General features: G+C 33.3%; 1 protein-coding gene across 1 annotated transcript; it reads left to right on the forward strand.

Moving 5' to 3' along the window:
• The first annotated feature begins 17,749 nt into the window (after positions 1-17,749).
• Positions 17,750-21,653, forward strand: LOC127736225 (bifunctional 3'-5' exonuclease/ATP-dependent helicase WRN-like). The gene is made up of 3 exons (XM_052246810.1): positions 17,750-18,297; positions 19,536-19,695; positions 20,300-21,653. The coding sequence occupies exons 1-3, from the start codon at positions 17,943-17,945 to the stop codon at positions 21,270-21,272; spliced, it is 1,488 nt and encodes a 495-aa protein (XP_052102770.1). The 5' UTR covers positions 17,750-17,942; the 3' UTR covers positions 21,273-21,653.
• Positions 21,654-23,487: the final 1,834 nt, after the last annotated feature.

Below are 23,487 nucleotides of genomic sequence, written 5' to 3' on the forward strand. Positions count from 1 at the left end.
ACCCATATATCTGTTGTTTTTTATATGATGTACCAGGGAGGTATATTGTACAATATACCTCCCTCGATGTACATACAATACAAAAAATCTTATTTTTACGTTTAATGAATTAAATTAAGTCAACAGAAACAATCAGTTTCATGTGCATGGCTATGTTATAATTGCTCTCCTAGAATGGTAGTAACGATAATGTGACTCTCTCTCCATCATGTTTTCGAGAGACCAAAAAATCTACAAACGACATTAGAAAATGCCTCAGAATGTTTTCACTTGACAAAACTTCCCACAGAGAATCTTGAAGCATGGTAGTGTCAATGGTTAGTTTTAAGTGTGCATGTGCTTTATTATTTATGCTGCCTGTTATAACATGTAAGTTATGTCGGTTTTAAAAGCTCTACAGAGCGTATGTTGTACAGTTACATGTATATGACATGTATATATAAAGTATGCTGACTCTAAATGATTTTTTCTTGACAAGACATTAATTAAAATATTAGAGCTGGCTCTCCTTCAATTATAGTAGTTCTAGAGAGTGTCATTTCCAATACAAAGATATGTGGATAATAATAATCCGATATAACCTTCTTTTGTACGTGAGATTCAACCCCCTTTTTAAAGGGTACACTGGATTTTTACAAACATCCGGGACACACGGCCAAATTTAACAGGTACCGTACGCTGGACTGTTGGATGTGTACACAGGACTCAGCCAAATTTCTAATGTGTACCCTGGACTCAAGGGGGAAGGTGGAGTATACATCCAGATATATATATACAGATGTGCTGCCGGAATGGGTAGCTTAAATTTAAAGGAAGCGTAGACAACCAATGCGATATCCAAGAAGAAGGGAATCAATGGACAAAAGACAAACCCGGGAACAAATAAGACACACATGGACAAACAGCAACATTTTACATTGAAAACTAAAAACAAATGAGAAACACGGACCCCAAAAAACTGGGGCGACCTCAGGTGCTCCGGAAGGGTAAGCATGTCCTGCTTCTTGCAAGACACACAACTTGTCAAATATTCGATGGTTCAGAAATGTTAAGCTTTATAATATACCACTGACCAAACTTTAAGGGCTAAATATATGACTGGGCTGGAATTTTCAGACAAATATCAGAGGGTAGTAAAGGTTTTTTCTTCCTTTTTGTTTCACATGTTACCTTGCAAGATGGTCTTTACTTACAGTACTTCGTGAAAATCATCAAAACAGCTCCAAATTAATTTTTCGTGCAATTTTTTTGCGATTTTCATTTCATGTGTTACCGTGTTCGGACCCATTGTGTCGTCTGGTAATTTGTTTACATTGCCAGGAAACGGCGCGGCATTCGAAGTGTCGTAAAACTCGTTATAACTTTTTTATTTTAACAATAAAAATATTTTTAATTATTCTGGCAATATAAACATAATATTTTTGTAAGTAATAGGATTTCTTTATTATTAAAAATTCAAAAAAACTTCGACCTCGTTTTACGATAAACAGCTGATTTACCGCAGCCAAAAGCTGACCAGCAAACTCCCTTAATTGCTACTTTTGTATTCTGTGGATAATAAAAAAAAACGCCTTTTTAAAAATACATTGTCTTTTCTGCAAAATATACTTTTTTCATGTAGATTTTATCTTGGTGTTCACCTTTTCTCCCTTTCTATTATAGTTTTCAGTTAATGGTAAAATCTCAAAATTTAACTTAAAAATTATTTTCTGGCTATTACTGCTAAAGAAAATTGATTCACAATTTCAGCAATGTGAACCCATTAGTAAATCTTATCTTTAAGCTCATTTAAGCTGTATATTGCCTCGCTTTACCTATTAAAATTTTCAAGAACGGCAAACAAATCAATGACACTTTTAGTTATGTCAACTTCTTCTGGTAATCTTCTTCCGTCCACGTTGGGACAACCTCAAATGAGTATTGTTCTGTCATCTATATGTACAGTAATCCGTCACCATAATAAAATCCATCACCATATTTATATACACCACATATACACTATAGTCATCAGGGTGAAATTAGCACTAAATGTTCACGGCACACTAGCAATATACTTATTTCTCTATTATAAAATTACATTTATCTCTTCTTAATGTCTAACGTTCTATACCTAGCTACGTGAAGAGCATATATCAACTGTCTTGAAATATCTTCTATTCTTTGGTGCAATCCAAGATAAGTTGTATTTGGTCATCAGTTGGTATGTCCCTCATTCTAGAGTTCAAGAAATCAGAAATAATTTCGTCAATTTGGTTGAGATATCTTTCTCTAATGCATTGAAGAATTTTACATTTAAGTAAAAAACGAGAACGATCTTCGGTATCTATATCACATAGTTTACAGATAGGTGTTTCGTTCAGGTTATATCTTGATCTATGAGATTGTAAAATGTACGTATCAGTAATAGCCTTTAATTTCACAGATATCCGGACAGCCTCTCTGGTTGGATCAATTTTATTTCCAATGAATAATAAAGTATGGCATTTTACTGGTGAAATATTCAATGTTCCAAGGTATTTCAAAGATTCAATAATGAATTGTTATTATGATCGTATAAATAAATATGTTATGTGAAAAATATAGGATTGTGATTGCTAAGCTGGAGATTGATGTTTTAGCTATTCTTCTTCTGGTAATCTTCTTCCGTCCACGTTTGGACAACCTCAAATGAGTATTGTTCTGTCATCTATATGTACAGTAATCCGTCACCATAATAAAATCCATCAACATATTTATATACACCATATATACACTATAGTCATCAGGGTGAAATTAGCACTAAATGTTCACGGCACACTAGCAATATACTTATTTCTCTATTATAAAATTACATGTATCTCTTCTTAATGTCTAACGTTCTATACCTAGCAACGTGAATAGCATATATCTACTGTCTTGAAATATCTTCTATTCTTTGGAATAATTTGTTATCACTTGTATACCGGGAAAGTAACACGGTGCAATCCAAGATAATTCGTATTTGGTCATCAGTTGGTATGTCCCTCATTCTAACGTTCACGAAATCAGAAATAATTTCGTCAATTTGGTTGAGATATCTTTCTCTAATGTTCTAAGGTATTTCAAAGATTTATAAGTACAACTCTTTTGTATTAATACATTTTTCCAGTAGCGATCGATTGCTGAACGGACGGATTTCTTCCAAGAGAATTTGTTGGTGGATCATTCAGAAGTATGATTGGTGAATGTAAATTGAGTGTAATTTGAATAGTACTCTCTTGATCGCTATGAACCAGCTATTACTTTCTTCATTTTTTGCGATTAATTGCCTTCTTGCTATTTTCTTTTCCAAATTTTCTTCATTTTGGTTACAAATGTTGTTAAATAGGTTTAATGATTTTTGATCAATTTGAGCTTCAATAGGTAGAATGCCAGACAGGATGTAAATACTAGGATCAGAAGCCGATATTGGTAAGGATAAAATTTGTTTTAATATTTTCTTCTGAAACTTTTAAGTAGGTTTTGAGAAGTTGGTAGTATGACTTCATGTTAGGATTGGTTGTACAAAGGTTCTAAATAGTTGAACAGCAGTACTAGGGTCAAGTCCATTTTCTCCATGCATACCGGCTGACATTAAGCTGTAGGCTCGTCTTGATTTTGTGATATTCTGTTCAACGGTAGCATCTTGTGTTTTTTGACTGGTTGTTGATCTTAAAATGCCCAAGTGTGGAGATTTGTCGGTAACTGGCATTGTATTGTTATTTATGGATATGCATACTGGATCGTCCGTTTTTTTCCGGTTTGAGGGCTGTACTTGTAGAACTACGCTTTTCAGAGGTTGTAAGAGGTAGTGATGGTCTTCACTGTATTGTGCAGCAATATTCACAAGGTATTGTAGATCATGTGGATTTTCACTAACGATTGCTACGTCGTCGGCACATGCTACTGCATTAATCAGCGTTTCACCTATCTCACATCCAGATGTTGTATTTTCAAATGTATTAAGAAGATCTTTGATATACACCTTATATAGATCAGCGCTCAATATACCGCCTTGTTTAACACCTTGTAGAACTGGAAATTTTCAGAGATTTCGGTTGACCAATTTATACGAGATTCTGTGTTCATATGAAAGAGGGACGAAAGATACCAGAGGAACAGTCAAACTCATAGATCGAATTTCATCAATCAGGAGCCAACATTATGTATCAGTGCCTGATATATATACTTTTCTTAACAACATTTTTAAAACAACAACATCAAATGCTGACTTTGCATCCAAAAGTATTATATAAAATGGTTATTTTATGTCCATATATTCCCTATACACTTCTTCTAAAATAATGGCAGCATTCAATGGTGAAGTATTTACCGTAAAGCCTTTTTGAAGTATAGATTGTAGTTTTAGAGAACCGGATCTTAAGTCTATTCGTAAAATAAAGTCGATGATCTTCAGTAGTATGGGAAGAACTGTAATTCCACGATAATATTTGGCATCTTTTTTGTCCCCCATGTTCTTAAATACTGATGACAATAAACCTGTTTTTATGATGTCTGGAAGTAACCTTTCTTGGAACATTCGATTTATCAGTTTATGTAAAAAATATTTTAAATTGTTGACCGGTATATAATTTATTTTCAATAGATATTCTTAATATGTCTTCAGCTTTTCCTTTATTGATTGATTTTATAGCTTTCTCGATAGTGTCTAAATCTACATGTTTGGTAGCATAATGTTCACTTATCCTTTTTATAGAGATATAATCCATTTCGCATAGTGCTAGGTGTTGATAGTTAAAGTCAGGATGTTCTGACGAAATTGTCAGTTTGCTGAAGTGTTAGTTCCAGCCATTTATTATATCATCTCCCTTTTAAATATTTCATTTTTAACATGTAGGTCATTTATGAATGTGTTTCCGTTTTGCCTTTGTTTGCGTAATAATTTTCAAAAAATCTGTTTATCATTCTGATTGTAGTTGATAATGTCATTTCTTTCATTATGCTTTCTTCTAATTTCTTCATTTCTAATGGCTGTCCTGAAATTTTTTCGAGTGAGTTTCTTTTCCGTTAAAAGTAAATTATCTATGTTTGAAGGTCTCCCAGCTGATTTCCAGTTTTTATACGCCAATTTGTTTGCTTCTAATGATTTCGAAATTTCTTTGTTCCATACATTGAGTTTTAATTTATTTTTTCCATACGTTTTCTCCTGGTCAAGCTGTTTTGCAGTGTCAGATAAGAGGTCCATTGCTTGAAGGGTGATCAATTCTATATTAATCCTATCAGAGTTTAACATTTCTATATAATCTCCAATATCACTATTGATAGTCTCTTCATATCTAGATTTGTCTACTTTATTCCATCTAACTTTGTGTTTTTGTTTTCCAGAATTCCTTGCTTGTTGTTCTTGTGTTATGTTGCATTTGATTCTCATTGATATAGGATGATGGTCTGATACATTAGATGATAAATCAATCAGTCTTTTTGATGGTTCAACATTTCGGATCAGTATATAAAAAGTAGTTAATTTCAGATGTTTCTATACCATTTACATTTATAAATGTGAGGCCTTTAGAGTTACTTTTTAGTTTACATTCTACCATTTTTGTTTACGTCTGCTGTTATTGGATGGATTGTATAGGTCTTCATTGAAGTCTCCTCCGATTATAATTTCATGGGTCCCACCATACTTTTGTACAATTTCGTAAATCTGGTCTAAACAGTCTAAAATATGTCATAGCTATCATTTGAGGATTTTGTAGGAAGGTATGCTGAAATAATTATCTGCGGTTTATCTATTACCAATTCGATACATTGTTATCTACTTGATCCGTCAGGCAATGGATTAATATAACGGTCTATTGATTTTTACCAAAGTACTGCTACGCCACCATATCCACGAGGCATATGCGAGGCTGCTATTGGGTTATCTGAATCTACTGCTTTTCCGACACCTACTATTTTAGGATGTAGTTCTTTTAATAGTTCTAGTTCAAAATGAAAAAAAACAATGTTCTTGAATTAATATAATATCCACGGATTTCTCTATTTCCTGAAAGAATTGACCGGTAGTTTTAATGTTTTTACAGTTAAACGATAGATGTTAAATCAGTCTGTTTAACTTGCAACTGATCTCTAAAAAAGACTTAGTAGCTGTTGTTGTTGGGCTTTGATGGATTGGATTATTAGAGTAATCCTGACTTTCATGAGAGTTGGTCATAGTTTGAGCAAGTTGAGGCTGTATATTTTGTTTCTTGACCGAGGTGTTTATTTTGGATGTCATATCTAACTTAGGGTTCTTAAGCGGCTGCCTATTGTTCGGATGTGGTTGGTAGTATACAGGTTGTCCTATCATTTGGAATATTTTGGGTCTTGTACTATTAACAGAGCCAGTAAATTGTGGTAGATGGCAATTTTTAGATAGTGAGGGAGTGTTGTGTTCCTCGAAGTTCATACCTGAATCTAGCTTTATATTGCTGTGGTATAGCTATTTTTGACTTGACTTGATGATGGTGCCTGTGAAGTCTTAGGCAGTGTTTTATCAAGTTTTTCATTTTCAAGGTTAACATTTTCTTCCATCTTAGATAGTTGCGTATCTATTTGGCGTAGAATAAAGTTGGAGACCCTGTCTTCCATGTTGTTTAATAGGTGGTTGTTATCCTTTTGGGTACTTCTAACATGCTGATCATCTTTGTTAGTGTGTACTATTGACGGGTTATTATTTTCCGGTCTATGTATTAATTGTACTTCTTTTCGTAGTATCTCATTTTACGTATTTTAACTCTTAATTTTCTCGTTGATCTGTTTTTCTGAAAGTATATCTCTATCTATTATAGTTCTTAAAATAACACCCAAACGCAGAAATGGAGAAAAATCATTATTTGTGGACAATAAATGTTAAGAAGTTGATTTCCAATTAAGTTATCTTTTTCAAATATATAATGCTTTTCAAGAAAATAGCCAAAAAACATTTTACAGTTTATTTATCTATTTATTTAATGACAATTTGTCGCACCTGGGACTTACATGAATAATACAGTCTCTTGGTCACATGTTGTATATTCCTTCTTTTTGTATAAATATCAAAGACTACTAGCTAATTTCATTAAAGTGCTTATTGTATTTCGATACTATGCGGATAAGTCTTTTATGTGTTCATCAAAAGAAAACTTTTGTTTTATGGTGTATAACAGGAGTGATTCATACTGTACAGTGTGCAAATGATTATTTGTTTTACTGAGAAATATAATCTTCATACTATAGCGATAGAATATTTATATAATTTGCACTATAATGGACATGTATATGTACTTTTTTTTTTTTTTTTTTATTTTTGTGATTATTATCTTTAAATATTTCAAAACATCTGGATACATAAACCGTAAGCAGTCCAGGGCAGCTGACAGAGCGGTCCCTGCTTTTATTTTACATACCCCATTTGCCAGTGAAAATACAAAAGGATGAAAAACAAATACTCTGTACATAATATATCCAATATAAAAACCAGCATCTGTTTTCAATTAGTTACTATACACACCTTGAAATCTTGCAATTTCATATAAATTTATCCTTTTTAAATACAATTATAAAAATATATATATCTGGGGGGGGGGGGGGGGGGGGGTTCTTTCTAAATTCCTGTTAGATATTGACATCGACAGGATACGTGCTTCAAACACTTTAGAATTTTCGATGAAGGATTATTTGTGAAATGTATGTGCACTTATAAGAAAACACAATCTGTGGTGAGTAAAATAATATTAAAAAAAAAATAATACAATTATGTAGTATGTAATATAAATTTGTATAAAACGTAAACTATAAAAATAACTTATATAAATAATGGCGAATGTTGGTAAATGAAGGTGTAAAAAATACACTAGTTCAAAGTGAGCCTTTTGTATTCAAATGATAACTATAACTATAATACCGAGGCACAAGTCATGTCATAAAAATGTATATATATATATATCTACAAAATGAGCAAACAATAAGCAAACAATAAGCAAATTAGACTATTAATAATAATTACAATATTTGAGATAAACGGACAAGTTTGTCTATTCCGAATAATTTTTTTTTGTTTGATTTAGAGATCCTTTTAATAAAATCATTCATATCTGTCTTAAAAATACGGAGGATGGATGTTCCATTGAATGCTTTTTTTCTGGAATTAAATGTCGTTCCGACCTTTCCAAATACTAAATTTTCCCGAAAACACTATAAAATTTCCAATATTAATTTGCGTTTTATCAAGATCTTGATTATATCCAATAATCATGTTTTGGACATCATAGTTAAGCGTTACATATATGCACAGAGATAGCATTTTTTTTTCATTTCATCAATAGTGTTTTGAATGATAGAACAAGATAGAATAGATGCTATTGGATTTCATAAGTTATATTGGGATACATAAGTTATATAGGCCATCGGACTTTCGCATTTGGTACAATTTAGATTTAGTATAATGTATATAGTGTGTAGTGATTTTGGAATTGGAAAAAAAATGTTTGATACAGGCAGCTTGTGAAGCTTTTTCCAAATTGATTGCCAGTCTAGTTCCGTATCAAATGTTCGATTCCATTTAATTTCACATTTTGCACTTAGAGTACATTTATTTAGTATTTTTTGTAATGATTTAAATTGATTATTTTCTGGGGAAATAAATTTTCTTACCATATCGTATATTTTGTTATTCTAGATTTTTATGTGCTTCAAATTTGTTTGATTACTAAAGGCCTTCTTAGTTCGTTAATCCAATCAGTGGTGATTCATTTATTTATTATATATCCAATTACGTTTATCTATTAGTTTATCAAGTATTATTTCATTACTATAAAAGGTTTCCGTTTCAATATTTCAAACATCTTTTATTAGTACTTAGTCTTTAGTTTTCCATGTTGTGCCTTGTGTACTATTATTTGTCTGTTTGTCTTTTTATTTTTTAGCCATGGCGTTGACAGTTTATTTTCAATCTATGAGTTTGACTGTCCCTCTGGTATCTTTCGTCCCTCTTTTATTTTGACGATATGACTCTAGGTAAAGAAAGGGAAGAGCAAAGGTTTCCCTTTCCATTTTATATTGTTGTTACCAAATATTTTCTCTTCAAGAATGCTATTTTTTTAACGTTCGATCATCTTAATATAAAGTTCACACCATGCAGTAACCGCCTTTCGGTAAAATGTTTACATATACTTAATATTCATTCCATTTAGATCTTTACGGGTACATATACAATATTCAATACCAATTTTTTTGTAAAAGTGTTTTAGCCAGTATTTGGCAATTGCATTCCAACTTTGTGTTGGACTTTCTAAAATTCTATAAATTATTCTATAATTTTATATGTTTGCTTTTTATGAAACTTTCCAAACTGATCATTTTGATAAGCTTTTATCTAGACAACATAATTTTCTGTCGACAAGGCTGACTTTAGAGCCCCAAACAAAATCCCTGAAAAGTGAGTTTATTTCTTTTTCACACTCATTAGGTATACTCCTGATCTCTACCTCGTATCCCAAAATATGTATTAATTGTTTTTTTATAATCAATACTTCACCTCTGTAAGTTAAATTTCTTGTTTTCCAAACGTGAATAAAAGTATTTCATGTATTATCACCCTTATATTTATCATTTAATCTAGATAGCCCAGCCAATGAGCAAATATCTCTGCAATTTCTTTTTTAGTAGAACAAAGAGGTAATACTATAGCCACATGCTGTCGGTGGTTGGTACATTGATGCCACCTTGTCCATTCGTTCGTCCTTCCGTCCGTCCGCTCGTTTCCTTCACACTTTTTTCGTCTATTATTAAACAGATTAAATGTATCTGTAGCCAGCAGCCTGACAATGATGAGTGTTAGCGTGTTAGTACTTTTTTTAATCTCTCAGACACCTACCTCATGTTTGTTGATACTTAAAAGTTTTTAATATATCAAATGAAACTAATATTTTCCGTCACACATGTATCCACTAATGCTGCACAAAATCACTTAATTCTTGGTCTTCACCTCAAAGGTAATGAGTTGTTAAGTTTGAGCCTTTTTCGAATCTGTTAGACTTCTTTAGACTTCTTATTTCTCCCCGAGTGTAACACCAGCCCAGTCGTCAGCACTTCTGTGTTGACATGAATTATCATTGATATGGTCATAATTATAAATCAACTGTTAACAAAACTTTAAATTTTTCGAAATAATAAGGAATTTCTACCCCTTGAATAGATTAACTTAGACGTATTTGGCAAAACTTTTAGGAATTTTGGGTCCTCAGTGCCCTTCAACTCGTACTTTATTTGGCCTGTTTTTACTTTTATGATTCAAGCGTGACTGATGAGTCTTTTGTAGACGAAACGCGCGTCTGGTGTACAAAAATTCAATCCTGGTATTTATGATGAGTTTATTTACTTTTTGCTATACTTAGTATAACGAGTAGGGAAATTTTCGTAGCAAACGTTGTACTTTCCATATTCTATTACCGGCTATCACTACTGTAGATACTCACTAATCTGTGTAACCAATTGCTGATTGATAGATTGATTGATTGGTTGGTGTTTAACACTACTTTTAGCACTAGTGTGTAATTTCTTGGCAATAAGTATATATTGGTGTAGGAAGCTAGAGAGACCGGAGAGAACCGCCGACCTTCGGTAGAAAACTAGACAATCCTAGTCATTTGAGATTAGAGTCCAGCGCACCTGCCACGTGCGGGATTCGAAGTGTTGACAGGCTAGTGATGCAGTAGTTCGACTGTTACCAATTGCCATTCAAAACAATTGCCTTTGATAGTGTACACCAACTGAACTTTGCAGTTCCGATTGCCCCCGTGACCAGTAGATTTAAATTGTAATACCTATTGCATCTGCAACAATGATAATAGGGTGTATTTTCTCTATCGCTTGGATAAGTTCCTACCAAATGGGAACAATTGTTATATGGGATATGGGTTTTGCGCATTTTTTTGAAGGCCACACGGTGGCCTATAATTGCTAGCTTCTTGGTCATTTGGTCTTTGAGAGTTTTCTCACTAACCTACATACCACATCTTACTAAGGTTTCAACTCCCTCAGGCAAAGTTGGCCTTAGATTGATTTGCTTTTTTAGTTTTTGGTTTATAGCTCTTCAACGTTTTCGGTCCTTATACATCCTTGGCTTTCAAATATTCGGCTTTCCTGTCGATGGTAAATTCAGAAAAGCGCTTCGGACGCATGAAATTTATAACGTGTTTTCATTTTTTTACTCTTTTTATATTTTTCAGACGTAATATTTGCATGTTTTGCCACAGTCATTCCTACTATTATTCAATCAAACAAATAAAATAGTTTACTACAACAAAAGCCTTTATTTTATATTATATGTGGGGTCTCGGTTGCCGAGTGGTCAAAGTAGTCCATTAACTGTATCACTTGCCTGCCAATGCTGAGGTCTGTGAGTTTGAACCCCGCACGTGGCTGATGTGCTCGATTTCAATCTTAAATGCCTAGGATTGTCAGTTTTCTAGCTGAAGGTCGGTGGTTCTTTCCGGGCACTTCGGCTTCCTCCGCCAATAAAAACTGATCGACACAAAGTAGCCAACAGTGCTAAAAATGGCGTTAAACATCAAACAATATATCGAATGTACTTTCCAAATGCGTTACAATATCAAAACAATATGTTGAATGTTCACAAAACGAAAAAAATCGAAATAATTTTTGCGTCTATCTCGAATAATAGGAAAATATAGCTTTATTTATATTATAAAAGAAAATCTCGTGAACATTTCAGTTGAAGTATTGCTGTTGTTGTTTTTTTTATTGAATTGATTCACATTTGAGCATGCCCGGGCCTTTTGCAATAAATGAATAAGGTATTGACAATTCACTTGGAAACTCAACATATATCCCCACGACACTTACTAAAGAGGAAATCCTGGATAATTATAGGTCTGTTCTATGTTCCTTTGGAATTTCAACCAATGATGAAGAACTGGATCGTCCATCACTGTATTGGATGCCTACACTACATAAGTGTACTTACAAACAACAGTATATTGCTGGGACTTCCAAGTGCTCCACGAAACCTCTTTAAAAATAATCAACATCAATTTTATTAACAATCAAATCCGGGCTTCAAAGTTATTGTAAAATTACCTATTCCAGAGGTGGTATGAATCAGATGTAGATAATAAAAAATTTCAAACATCTACATGTACTAAAGAGTACATACAATCTTGCAATAGTAAAAAAACATTTCACTTTTCTACACTTTACACAAGTTTTCCCCATTCCAAACTAAAAGACAATTTGAAGAAGTTGGTCTTGCTTTGTTTCATAAAAAAAAGAATGACCGTAGATACAAGTATCTTGTCTTAGGGGGGATAAATCCTACTTAACAACACTCTAATTCAAACAAAATTCTTTGACACTGACATTATCGAGATGCTTGATTTCTTGATTGACAACATATTTGTTATGTTTGGAGGACGTGTTTGTCAATAAACAATTGGCATTGCCATGGGAAGCAACTGTACCACTCTTCTTACCGACTTATTCCTTTATTCATATGAGACTGACTTCATACAGGAACTTCTTAGGAAGAAAGAAAAGAAGTTAGCAGTATCCATTAACTTTACTTTCCGCTATATAGATGATGTTCTCTCACCAAATAATTCAAATTTTGGTGACTATGTTGAGCGCATCTATCCCATCGACCTTGAGATAAAGGATACAACAGATACAATTGATTATGCCTCATATTTTGACTTACATCTGGAAATTGACAATGAGGGTCGGTTGAAAACAAAACTTTACGACGAAAGAGATGCTTTCAGCTTCCAAATTGTGAACTTTCCATTTATATGTAGCTACATTCCAGCAGCCCTGCATTCGGAGTATATATCTCCGAATTGATACGATATTCCAAGGCATGTATTTCCTATCATGATTTCCTTGATAGAGAGTTGCTGCTCACAAGGAAGCTATTAAACTAAGAGCTCCAAGTGGTGAAGTTGAAATCATTCCTTTCGTAAGTTTTACGGACGCCATCACGAGTTGGTTGATCGTTATGGGATATCCGTTGCACAGATGATAGCGGATATGTTCCTAATGTCGTAACTACAATCCCGTCCCCTTTTCCCGAATGTGACCTACCAAATTATACTTATTACCGGGTTTGTATTACATGAGCAACACTACGGGTGCCACATGTGGAGCAGGATCTGTTTACCCTTCCGGATCATCTGGGATCACCCTCAATTTTTTGGTGGGGTTCTTGTTGCTCAGTCTTCAATTTCTATGTTGTGTTTTGCGTACTAATGTTGGTCTGTAGGTCTTTTTTTCATTTTTAGCCATGGCGTTGTCAGTTTATTTTCGACTTATGAGTTTGAATGTCCCTCTGGTATCCTTCGCCTCTCTTTTACAACTGACTCTACTGTTCTGATTTTTCTCTTCTTTGAAAGCCGTACGATGACGTAAAGTTGCTTACATCTACCTCATTTTGGAGTCAGATGGACAGTTGTCTAATAGGCAAACGTAACACCTCCCCTTTTTCATTATACTAAATTATCATGATAACAAAACTTTATACTGCAGTTAGAACACTGCCAGTTGTCTTTATCACCAAATATAGTAACAAAGTGATATTTCGTGCAACACCGATCTCATGTCACGTCCTTTTACGGCACAATTGGTGCTCGTTGAGAGATGGACATGAGTTAACATTTTTATAACTATAATATTAGCAATTTGTATCTGCAGTGTAAAATAGATTAGATCAATGTCAGAAAAATATCAACTTTTTTGTATTCGGGACGAAACTGTTGAAGGTTTCAGTAAACCTCGACATTCCAAAGTTTGTAAACTCATAGAGAAAGTTGATGTTATCAAGACATTGTATATATACTTATCATTTTTAAAGTTTACTGTAGAAACAAGATATAAATAGATATTGTAAACCAGCTTATTTTTGTGAATAGAAAAAAAACGCGAATATACCGAATTTGGATCTTATCAGCTCATCTAAGTTGGCAAACAAATTTCCACGAAATCGCAAATGTTGCAAAGAAATTATCAAAGATATCCAGGGTACGGATTTAGTAACCAAACACGTGACTCGTCTATTCAGTCCCATCAAGCAGTGGCACTGGAATCAAGCCAATTGATCATTTAACTATTTGTTCCTATCTTAATTGAATTGCAAGTTTACCTGTCATTTATAAAACAAAGTAAAATTAAAAACCCAAAAAACATTCATCATGCCAGATTCACAATTCTCCATTGCACCAAACACTATTTGCCATTGCAAAAACAAAAACTATTGAATATGTAACCACCTGCTGGCATATAGGCGGAGTTTCGACGATTGACATAAATCAATTTTCATTTGGGTGTTGCATTGCCTATTAAATGAATTTTTGCTTTTATAAAGTTTATAGCGTTTTTGCCAATCCAACTGTTGACAAGTAAACTATTTAACAATGTTAATGCTGAGGCTTGGTGTCATCTTGGTATTAGGTATGTAAACATACTTTTTAAATAATTTTTATCTATAACTATATGCTGCAACGCAATAGTTCCGACATATCTCAAAGTGATATATGGTTTAAAATGGCTAACAAGAGATAGTGGTTGCAATGTTTTTCGTTAAATAATAGGCACATGTAAGAATACAAAAACGATAAGTGGTAAAATCACTCAAATTCGTTAACTGAAACTGCTTATATATATACATTTTAGATACATTTAATCATCAAATTCGTCCATGAAAACATTGATTGAAGACAAAAGTAGTTAACCTTTGTTAAAGTTTTGTAAATCAATTTAGAAAATACAAATTATTAAACGAAAAGTAGCAAAATCTCTTAAATACTTTTGAATATGCCATTCACAGTAATTTTTTAGAACACTTTTATTATATAATTATTATTTTGACATATCACTGTTTTGTTAATCATTATTTATCCACAGTTATCAACTAAATTATATCACAAAAATTGCAAAAAGTTTGTGTTTTGTTGACTGACATTCGCAACTTTATGTTTATCGATTTGAACGTCTGATAAATTGCTCATATCAAGTTTAGTGTTTTCTCAGAGAATTAAAGGTTGCTTAAAAGTCATTGGAACAAGCATTGATAACATTAGGATAACTTAACGACCTCTAATATGATCAGGTCAAACATCATATTACATGGTCAGTTATTTCGTTGTGCTAATTAAAAGCGACATCGGATTTTTGTAAGGCATCAACATAATGGTGTAATAAAGTACATTAAATTGTTCCATATCGAGCGGATTGAATAAAGTTTCTACAAAAATTACGCGTATCACACATGATTAAATGCAAATTGATGATTTTTCTTTACAGTAGCTCTATGAAGTTTATCGCACCTTTACAAAAAAAATGGAAAGCAAGATATGTGTTCATATACTTTGCCAATCATGCAATTGTACTTCATACTTTTTGATCATCTGTTAGCTTATGTGTATATATGATTTAGTGAATTAAATAGTGCGTGTGTTTGTGCTGTATTTCTGTCATGTAGTGTTGTCATTTTTGCGATATTTTTTAACATTTTCATATTAGCGGGAGGTTTGGCTAGCCATAAAACAAGGTTCAACCCACCATTTTTTCTTAAAATGTCCTGTACAAGTCAGGAATATGGCAGTTGTTATCAAATAGTTCATTTCTATGTATGCTGGCGTTTGTTTTTGTTGCACTTCAGTGTTCCTGTTGTTCCTTTGTTTTCCTCTTAGAATTGATATGTTTCCCTCGGTTTTAGTTTGTAACCCGGATTTGTTTTCTCTCAATCGATTTATGACTTGAACACCGGTATACTACTGTTGCCTTTATTTAAACTTGCATTGCGGTGAGAGTTTTTTGTCTCCGTGTTGCAGGCCTCATTATGATTTTGAGATGAAGAAAAACAATATAATATAAAATATAAAAATAAGGAGATGAGATATGATTGCAAATGAGACAACTATCCACAAAAGTTCAAATGAAGTGGATGTAAGCAATTATAGGCAACCGTACGGCCTTCAACAATCAGAAAAAACCATACCATATAGTCGACAATAAAAGGCCACGACATAGAAAATATGAAACATTTCAATTCAGAAAACTAACGGCCAAATTTATAACAAAACAGTTTACGAAAATCAAATACGACCGACATGAACCAACGACAACCACTGAACTATAGGCTCCTGACTTGGGACAGACACTTAAAGAATGTGGCGGGGTTAAACAAGTTTGTGAGCGCTCAACCCTCCCCCTAACCTGGGACAGTGGTGAAACAGCACAACATAAGAACAAACTCTAAAAATCAGTTGAAAAAAAACTTAACCCATCAGATCGATACAAAAGCAGAAAAATCAAACAAAAAAACAGACCGGACGTTGCAGGGTATTTATTCATCCCTCATCCCTAACAACAAAAAGGACACTAAGTACAGATCTAAGAGTACTTGCAGTCACTGACAGCTAGTTCAAAGCCAATATTAACTTTAAAAAAAATCATGTATCTAAGACTAAAATATCAATCAGTACACATCAACATCCAAGCACTGTTCCTTTGCTTTTAGTTTGTTTTTTGCTGTGCGTGTACTGATTTTAGGGCATGGATGGATACCCCATATCCTTCGTTTTTCTATAATATTTATCTCTCATGCTGTGGGGAGGCCGTAGAAAGTTTCCATGTGCTTGATGTGTATGCTCTTCTATATTTTTAAAGTTATGGTGTATTTATTCTCTTATGTGTGTCACATCATTCTCTCAATTTTAGGCCAGTCTGTATACTAAAATATTGATAAGACGCACACCACCTATCACTTTTATGTTATTTGTTTTAATTTCAAGCATTTACGTGGGCGCGGTCTATATAGCGTTATTAACACATTAGAACATACTGGTTACTGAAACTTTGGATATTCCAAATCATATCTAAGAAACAGTCAATATATACCTTACTTTTTAGATTTGTTTATACTTTTTGTTTTATTCAAAATTATCAGTCAAAAGGTGTTCTACAAGGATAATAGGTCCTTCACCTTTCATTTATTACCTAAATTACCAAAACATATTTTACATAGTTTGATATTTACACCTATGCGTATGAACTATTTTGTTTTAAATATTTACTATTTTCCAATATGATAATGTGTTATTGTGCTATGGTCATTTTTTGTATTTTTGTCTTTCATATTTGCTGATGCGCTTTCTCTTTATGCTATTTTGTTTTTCTTTGTTGACACATTTGTTTGTTTTATAGTGATTAAAATTATAACACAATGTTGACTGATGTACCCCAATGTTTGACATTTTTCCTATTATGTCTGTTTGTTTTGTTCACACATCGTTATCAATATAATGGAATTCTATATGACTGTCATACAAGTAAGAGGTTTAGCTAACTATAAAACCAGGTTTAATCCACCATTTTCTACATAAGAAAATGCCTGTACCAAGTCAGGAATTTGACAGTTGTTTTCCATTCGTTTGATGTGCTTGAGCTTATGATTTTGCCATTTGATAACAGACTTTCCGTTTTGAATTTTCCTTGGAGTTCGGTATTTTTGTTATTTTACTTTTTTCAGATGATGTTTAGATCAAAATGACCACTTCAAATAAAATTCGTTTACTAGTGTGTGATTTTTTTTTTGTTTTTTTTTTCTGCGTCAAAATCATTCGAATGTGTTTCAATTTACAGGCATATGTTTGGAAGGCCTTCAAAACGAAATACAAGAGGGTATAGCTAAACGCAATCTAATTAAAAACCGATCTCTCATCGCTCCCGTTTTCTGATATGTCGCGTGGGCAATCTAATTAAAAACCGATCTCTCATCGCTCCCGTTTTCTGATATGTCGCGTGGGAGATCTAACGAAACCCGCTTTGAGGTCACATGTGAGTGAACTGGAACTTATGAATTTATAATGATATGCAAATAAGTTTACGACCTATCAATAAGCCAATCAAAAAAGTTTTCCTTTTGATCTTTTGGATTGAATGGGAAAATGGCGGACGATACAATGGATTCGATGATTACAGAAGTTTGTGCATTATTTGGAGTAGAAATGTTAAAATTTGAGCAAAGAGAAATTGTCAGATCACTTTTAGCGAGAAGAGACTGTATGGCTGTATTACCGACGGGATTTGGAAAGTCACTCCCGTACCAGATTTACCTTCCTTTGATACGGAGGATGAAAGCTGAGCCTGAACCCACTGAAGTGTTCACTCCAGAAACTGTCAACAATTTAGAGAAGCTTGACGTAGAAGAGAAAATAATTGTCTGTTGTCCACTTGTATCACTTATGAACGACCAAGTAAAGCGTCTAGAAACTGTACCTGGATTGAAGTCAGCCTTTAAAGGTATCATCACATACATACATGTATCAAGTTTTATATTAATTTTTAATATTAACTCACTGAAAAAGTTTTAACAATCTACATCAAGCCTCTCTTGTTTCCCAAAAGCCTGGTTTAGTTTATGCAATCTATCAGTATTAGTAAATTGTAAAATGTGGATAATGGCGAATACATGAAACGTCAGTAATTTGACAGCGCTTTCACCCTGTTGTATAAAAGCCAGAATTAGTAACTAAGATGTACCAATACAGATATAGATATGGCTAGTAATAGTATAGACTACATGTTCATGTATATATAAAAAAGAAGATGTGGTATGATTGCCATTGAGACAATTCTCCACAAGACTCTGTCAAGAGACCAAATGACACAGAAATTAACAACTATTGGTTACCATAGGGCCTTCAACAATGTCAATGAGCAAAGCCCATACTGCATAGTCAGCTATAAAAGGCCCCTAAATGACAAATGTAAGACAATTCAAATGAGAAAACTAACGACCTAATTTATGTACAAATAAATGAACAAAAAACAAATATGTAACAATATTAAACATGTAAGCCAGTTGATGTAAGCGGGATCCCAACTCTCCCCCTAACCTTGGACAGTGGTGTAACAGTACAACATAATCAACGAACTATAAAAATCGATTGAAAAAGGCTTAACTCATCAGATGTATACAAAAAGAAATACTTAGATCTAACAAAAACACAGCTTGTACATTATATATCAACAAAAAAAGACACTACATGTAACTACAGATCTGAGAGTACTCGCAGTTACTGACAGTTCAAAGCCACTTAAAACTATAGTCCATATAAAAAATAAGATGTAGCTACATGTTGTATAGTATGATTGCCAATTCAGTGAGACAACTTTCCACCAAAAACCAAATGACATGGAAGTTAACAATGATCGACAACACACCTTCAACAATGAGCAAAACCAATAGGCAATACCACATTGCTAGCTTTAAAAGTCCCTGAAATTAAATGTACATTTTAACAAATGTAAAATATTTCAAATTCAGAAAAACTAATCGCCAGACGCCTGATTACATGTACAATGTATGTACAAAAGAAATAAACAAAAACGAATGATTATATTCATCACACGAATGTTTAAATGCCATGTCATGCTCATGATGTTTAAATATTGGTTTCTTGTGTGGTGCACATACAATTCTTTTGTGGGAAATTAAAAAGAATTCAAAAATAGTTTTTCCTTTCTCAATTTTGCAGGCAACTCTGAAGAAGGTGATCAACAGATAAAAAACGGATCAATTGATGTCATATTTGCATCTCCTGAGACACTGGTTGGCGATCCTTATTGGAGGTCACAACTCCAGCAGCTTTCAGTAGGATTGATAGTTCTAGATGAATTTCATACCATAACAACATGGTAATTGTTATATGTCATTTGCTACAAACCCTTATTCTCAAGGGGTGGGGGGGGGTACTTCCTATATACAAGGTGATAGGACGTTCAGCTGGAATAGGTAACCTTTTCAAGCTTCAAAATAGGTCAAGACAAATATTGGTAATATATATATGATTAGGTTAATAAAGTTCCCATAACTTCTTCGTCTGTCTATCTAAATTAAAAACCGATCTCTCATTGCTCCTGTTTTCTTCTGTCCTCTTTTTTTGGTGTTCCTCTCTTTTGACACTTTGGTATCCCACTTTTACATTGCACACCACATGCATGAAAACCAAACAATATGAGAAAAGGTAACATTTTACCTACGCAATATATGAAAAGGTACTGTGCCCCCTCCCCGCTTATTCTAGTATTGAGGTATTATGATTATAAATGTCTGTTCTCTGATAAAGGATCCACAGGATGCCTACAATCTCCAGAGTGGAAGTATATTTTATACTGAACATTAAAAATATAGTACAACTATAATTAATATTAAAAAAAAAAAATAGAATGGGGCATAATTATTTATCATGTTCATTGGGTGATGATTTTTGTGCAAATTTTGTAAAACTTTGTTTTGCAGGGGAGGTGATGAAGAGACAGATGAGCAGGAAGCATTTAGGAAGTGGTTTAGATACATAGGAGAGATGAGAGCAATGTTTCCAAATGCTACTGCATTAGCATTGAGCGCTACTTGCACCAACAAGATAAAAAAGCAGGTCATGAAAATCCTGAACTTTAAAACAGACAACACTATGTTTTTGAATGTGTCTCCAAACAAGAGCAATATTAAACTTGTTGTTAAAAAAATTGAAAATTCTGTTGACACTGCAATGTTTTGGCTTATAGACTCTCTTGAACGTTTAGGACAGGATTTTCCTAAAACATTGATATATGCCAACAGCATAAATAAAGTTTCAAAATTGTATAAATACACTACAACTGAGGTGCCAATGTGTAAGTCTCTGGTTGAAATGTTTCATTCTGAAACATCCGACAAAAATAAAAATAAAATAATAGAGGCTATGTGTCAAATGTCTAGTGATATTAGAATTGTATTTGCAACCACTGCATTAGGAATGGGTATTGATGTAGTAGCATGTCATAGCATCATACTATACGGGTCACCGAGAAGGATACTGGATTTAGTTCAGGAAATAGGAAGAGTGGGCAGGGACAATACCAACTCTGTTGCAATTTTACTGCACAACTCCTTCCATTTAAGAAGTGTCAACAAGGAAGTCAGGACAGTATTCACAAAAAATACTTGCAGAAGACAGGTGCTGATGAGTAATTTCTTGCAAGATACTGAGTTGGAAGAACTTGCTAAAAAAGAATGTAACAAGCACACTTGTTGTGATAATTGTGCCAAAAACTGTTCATGTGGGGATTGTGAAATTCTGCAAATCGAATCTTTAATTGAAAATGTTGAAACTGTGCCACATGACAGTGATAGCGACACAATTGAGTATGAGTACAATGCTGCAGCTGATGATGGTGTTGAATTGTTTAGTTCTGATGATGATTTTTTGGCAGAATTGGATGAAAATGTTTGAAAAGAAATATCTGCCTTCTATTTTTTCTTGCATTGTGTTAAGGTTTACTGGGATTGCGCTTTTAAATGTGATAGCAATTGTTTAAGGTTTACTATTTATATATACTGTAAATTCAGAAATTATTGCATGCATTTATATTTATATTTTTGTCATTTTAGACTAAATTGCGATTTGAGTTTTTGCGATATTGAGAAAAATCCTGTTTAATTCATATAAAAAATTTCAAAATGCAAGTTCAAATCATTGCGATTATAACCCTGTCGCATTTTTTGCAATAATAAAAACATCCCAATAATTTCTGAATTTACAGTATCTTATCAGCAAATGAAATTCAGTATCAGGAAGCTTTGAAATCAAAGTGCATTCCCAGCTGGCTGCTACATGTTTTTGTCCTTTAGAGTCCATTATTAAACTTTTCATACATATAGTGATCCTATGAACAGAAAGCAATCAAACTTGGAATATATATTTTTGTTGACATAAACAATTATTTTTATTATACATGTACATAATGTTCAGTGAACAGAATAATTGTAAGGTGTACAGAGTGTGACAGAGTTCATTTGACCTCTGTTTCATGGTTCATTGGTCCACATAAGCTTTTGTTTTAGGCTTGTCTCTCAGATACATGTACATAACAATCAAACCACATCCCTTTTTTATACAACTCATTTTCATGGTTCATGCAAACATATTTTTAACATTTGTTAACATTCATTAAATTTATCTGTAACTTAAAATCCACTTTTTGCACAATGACAGTGATAAATAACTTTCTTAGAATATAATTGATCTTTAATATATTTGGGCCAAAGTGATGGAGGCTGGCTGATATTTGTATTGTAAATTATATAACTATGTATATATTCAGGTTGCACTATAACATGTATAATAAACAAATATATATATATATATGGTCAATATTAAGTTTTTGTGTTGGTGTCTCAAATACTTGTCACAGGTCAACTTTATTCAAAGTATAAATTTAAGTGAATGTAAGTTGTACAAATAAATAAAAATAAATACATGTGGTATAACTGAGACAACTATCCACCACAGACCGAAGGACAACGAAGAAAACAGTGGCAGATTCACATAAAAAAGAAGTATAACCAGAGTAAAGAAACTGTATAAGGCCGCAAGATGACAATGGATATAATGAGATTAGCTTAATCCCGGTTCAGAAACTCTACCCTCCCTCCCTCCATCTCACATTGGACATAGGCTCCTGACTTACAACAGGCACACTAAAACTATTTTGTGGTTTAACATATTTAACTTTGTGATTCTAGTGCAAAACAAGATTTCTAAGTACTAAATAAACGTATTGACTTAAAAAATAGTATGCATATAAAAAAAGATGTGGTATGATTCCCAATGGGCCTTTTTTAGCTGACTTTGCTTTATGGGCTTTGCTCATTGTTGTAGGCTGTACGGTGACCTATAGTTTTTAATTTCTTTGTCATTTGGTCTCTTGTGGAGAGTTGTCTCATTGGCAATCATACCACATCTTCCTTTTTATAGTAAGCAGTCTTAAAAGCATGAGTTTGACCCTTTCACTCCTTTCTCCATTTTGATAGACAATGCTAAATCTGTAGTAATATCAGGTCATGATCATGTTCATGGTCTTGAAAATTAAAACATTTAAACCCGCTGCATTTGTTTGTACCTGTCCTAAGTCAGGAATCTGATGTTTAGTAGTTGTCGTTTGTTGATGTGGTTCATAAGTGTTTCTTGTTTCTCGTTTTTTCGTTTTTTTTATAGATTAGACCGTTGGTTTTCCCGTTTAAATGGTTTTACACTAGTAATTTTGGGGCCCTTTATAGCTTACTGTTCGGTGTGAGCCAAGGCTCTGTGTTGAAGACCGTACTGTGACCTATAATGGTTTACTTATATAAATTTTGACTTGGATGGAGAGTTGTCTCATTGGCACTCATACCACATCTTCTTATATCTATTAGACTTTCAACACACAACAAAATTTCAATCATAATCAGTCATTGTCAGTAATGCAGGATACAGACAGTGTGTGCACATTTAATCATTTTATGGATGCCTATTTTAAAATTGGAAGCTAAATGCTAATGTTGTTGCATATAGGCACATAACCATAATTTTCATTAGGTGCCATTTTTTATGGGTAAAGATTAACCATTAAATTTGAATGTTCAATCAATGTACCAAGAAAATAAATGAATCCACAGCAATGAGGGAA

Source organism: Mytilus californianus, unplaced genomic scaffold (genome assembly GCF_021869535.1).
Source record: "Mytilus californianus isolate M0D057914Y unplaced genomic scaffold, xbMytCali1.0.p SCAF_3, whole genome shotgun sequence".
Classification (NCBI taxonomy): domain Eukaryota; kingdom Metazoa; phylum Mollusca; class Bivalvia; order Mytilida; family Mytilidae; genus Mytilus; species Mytilus californianus.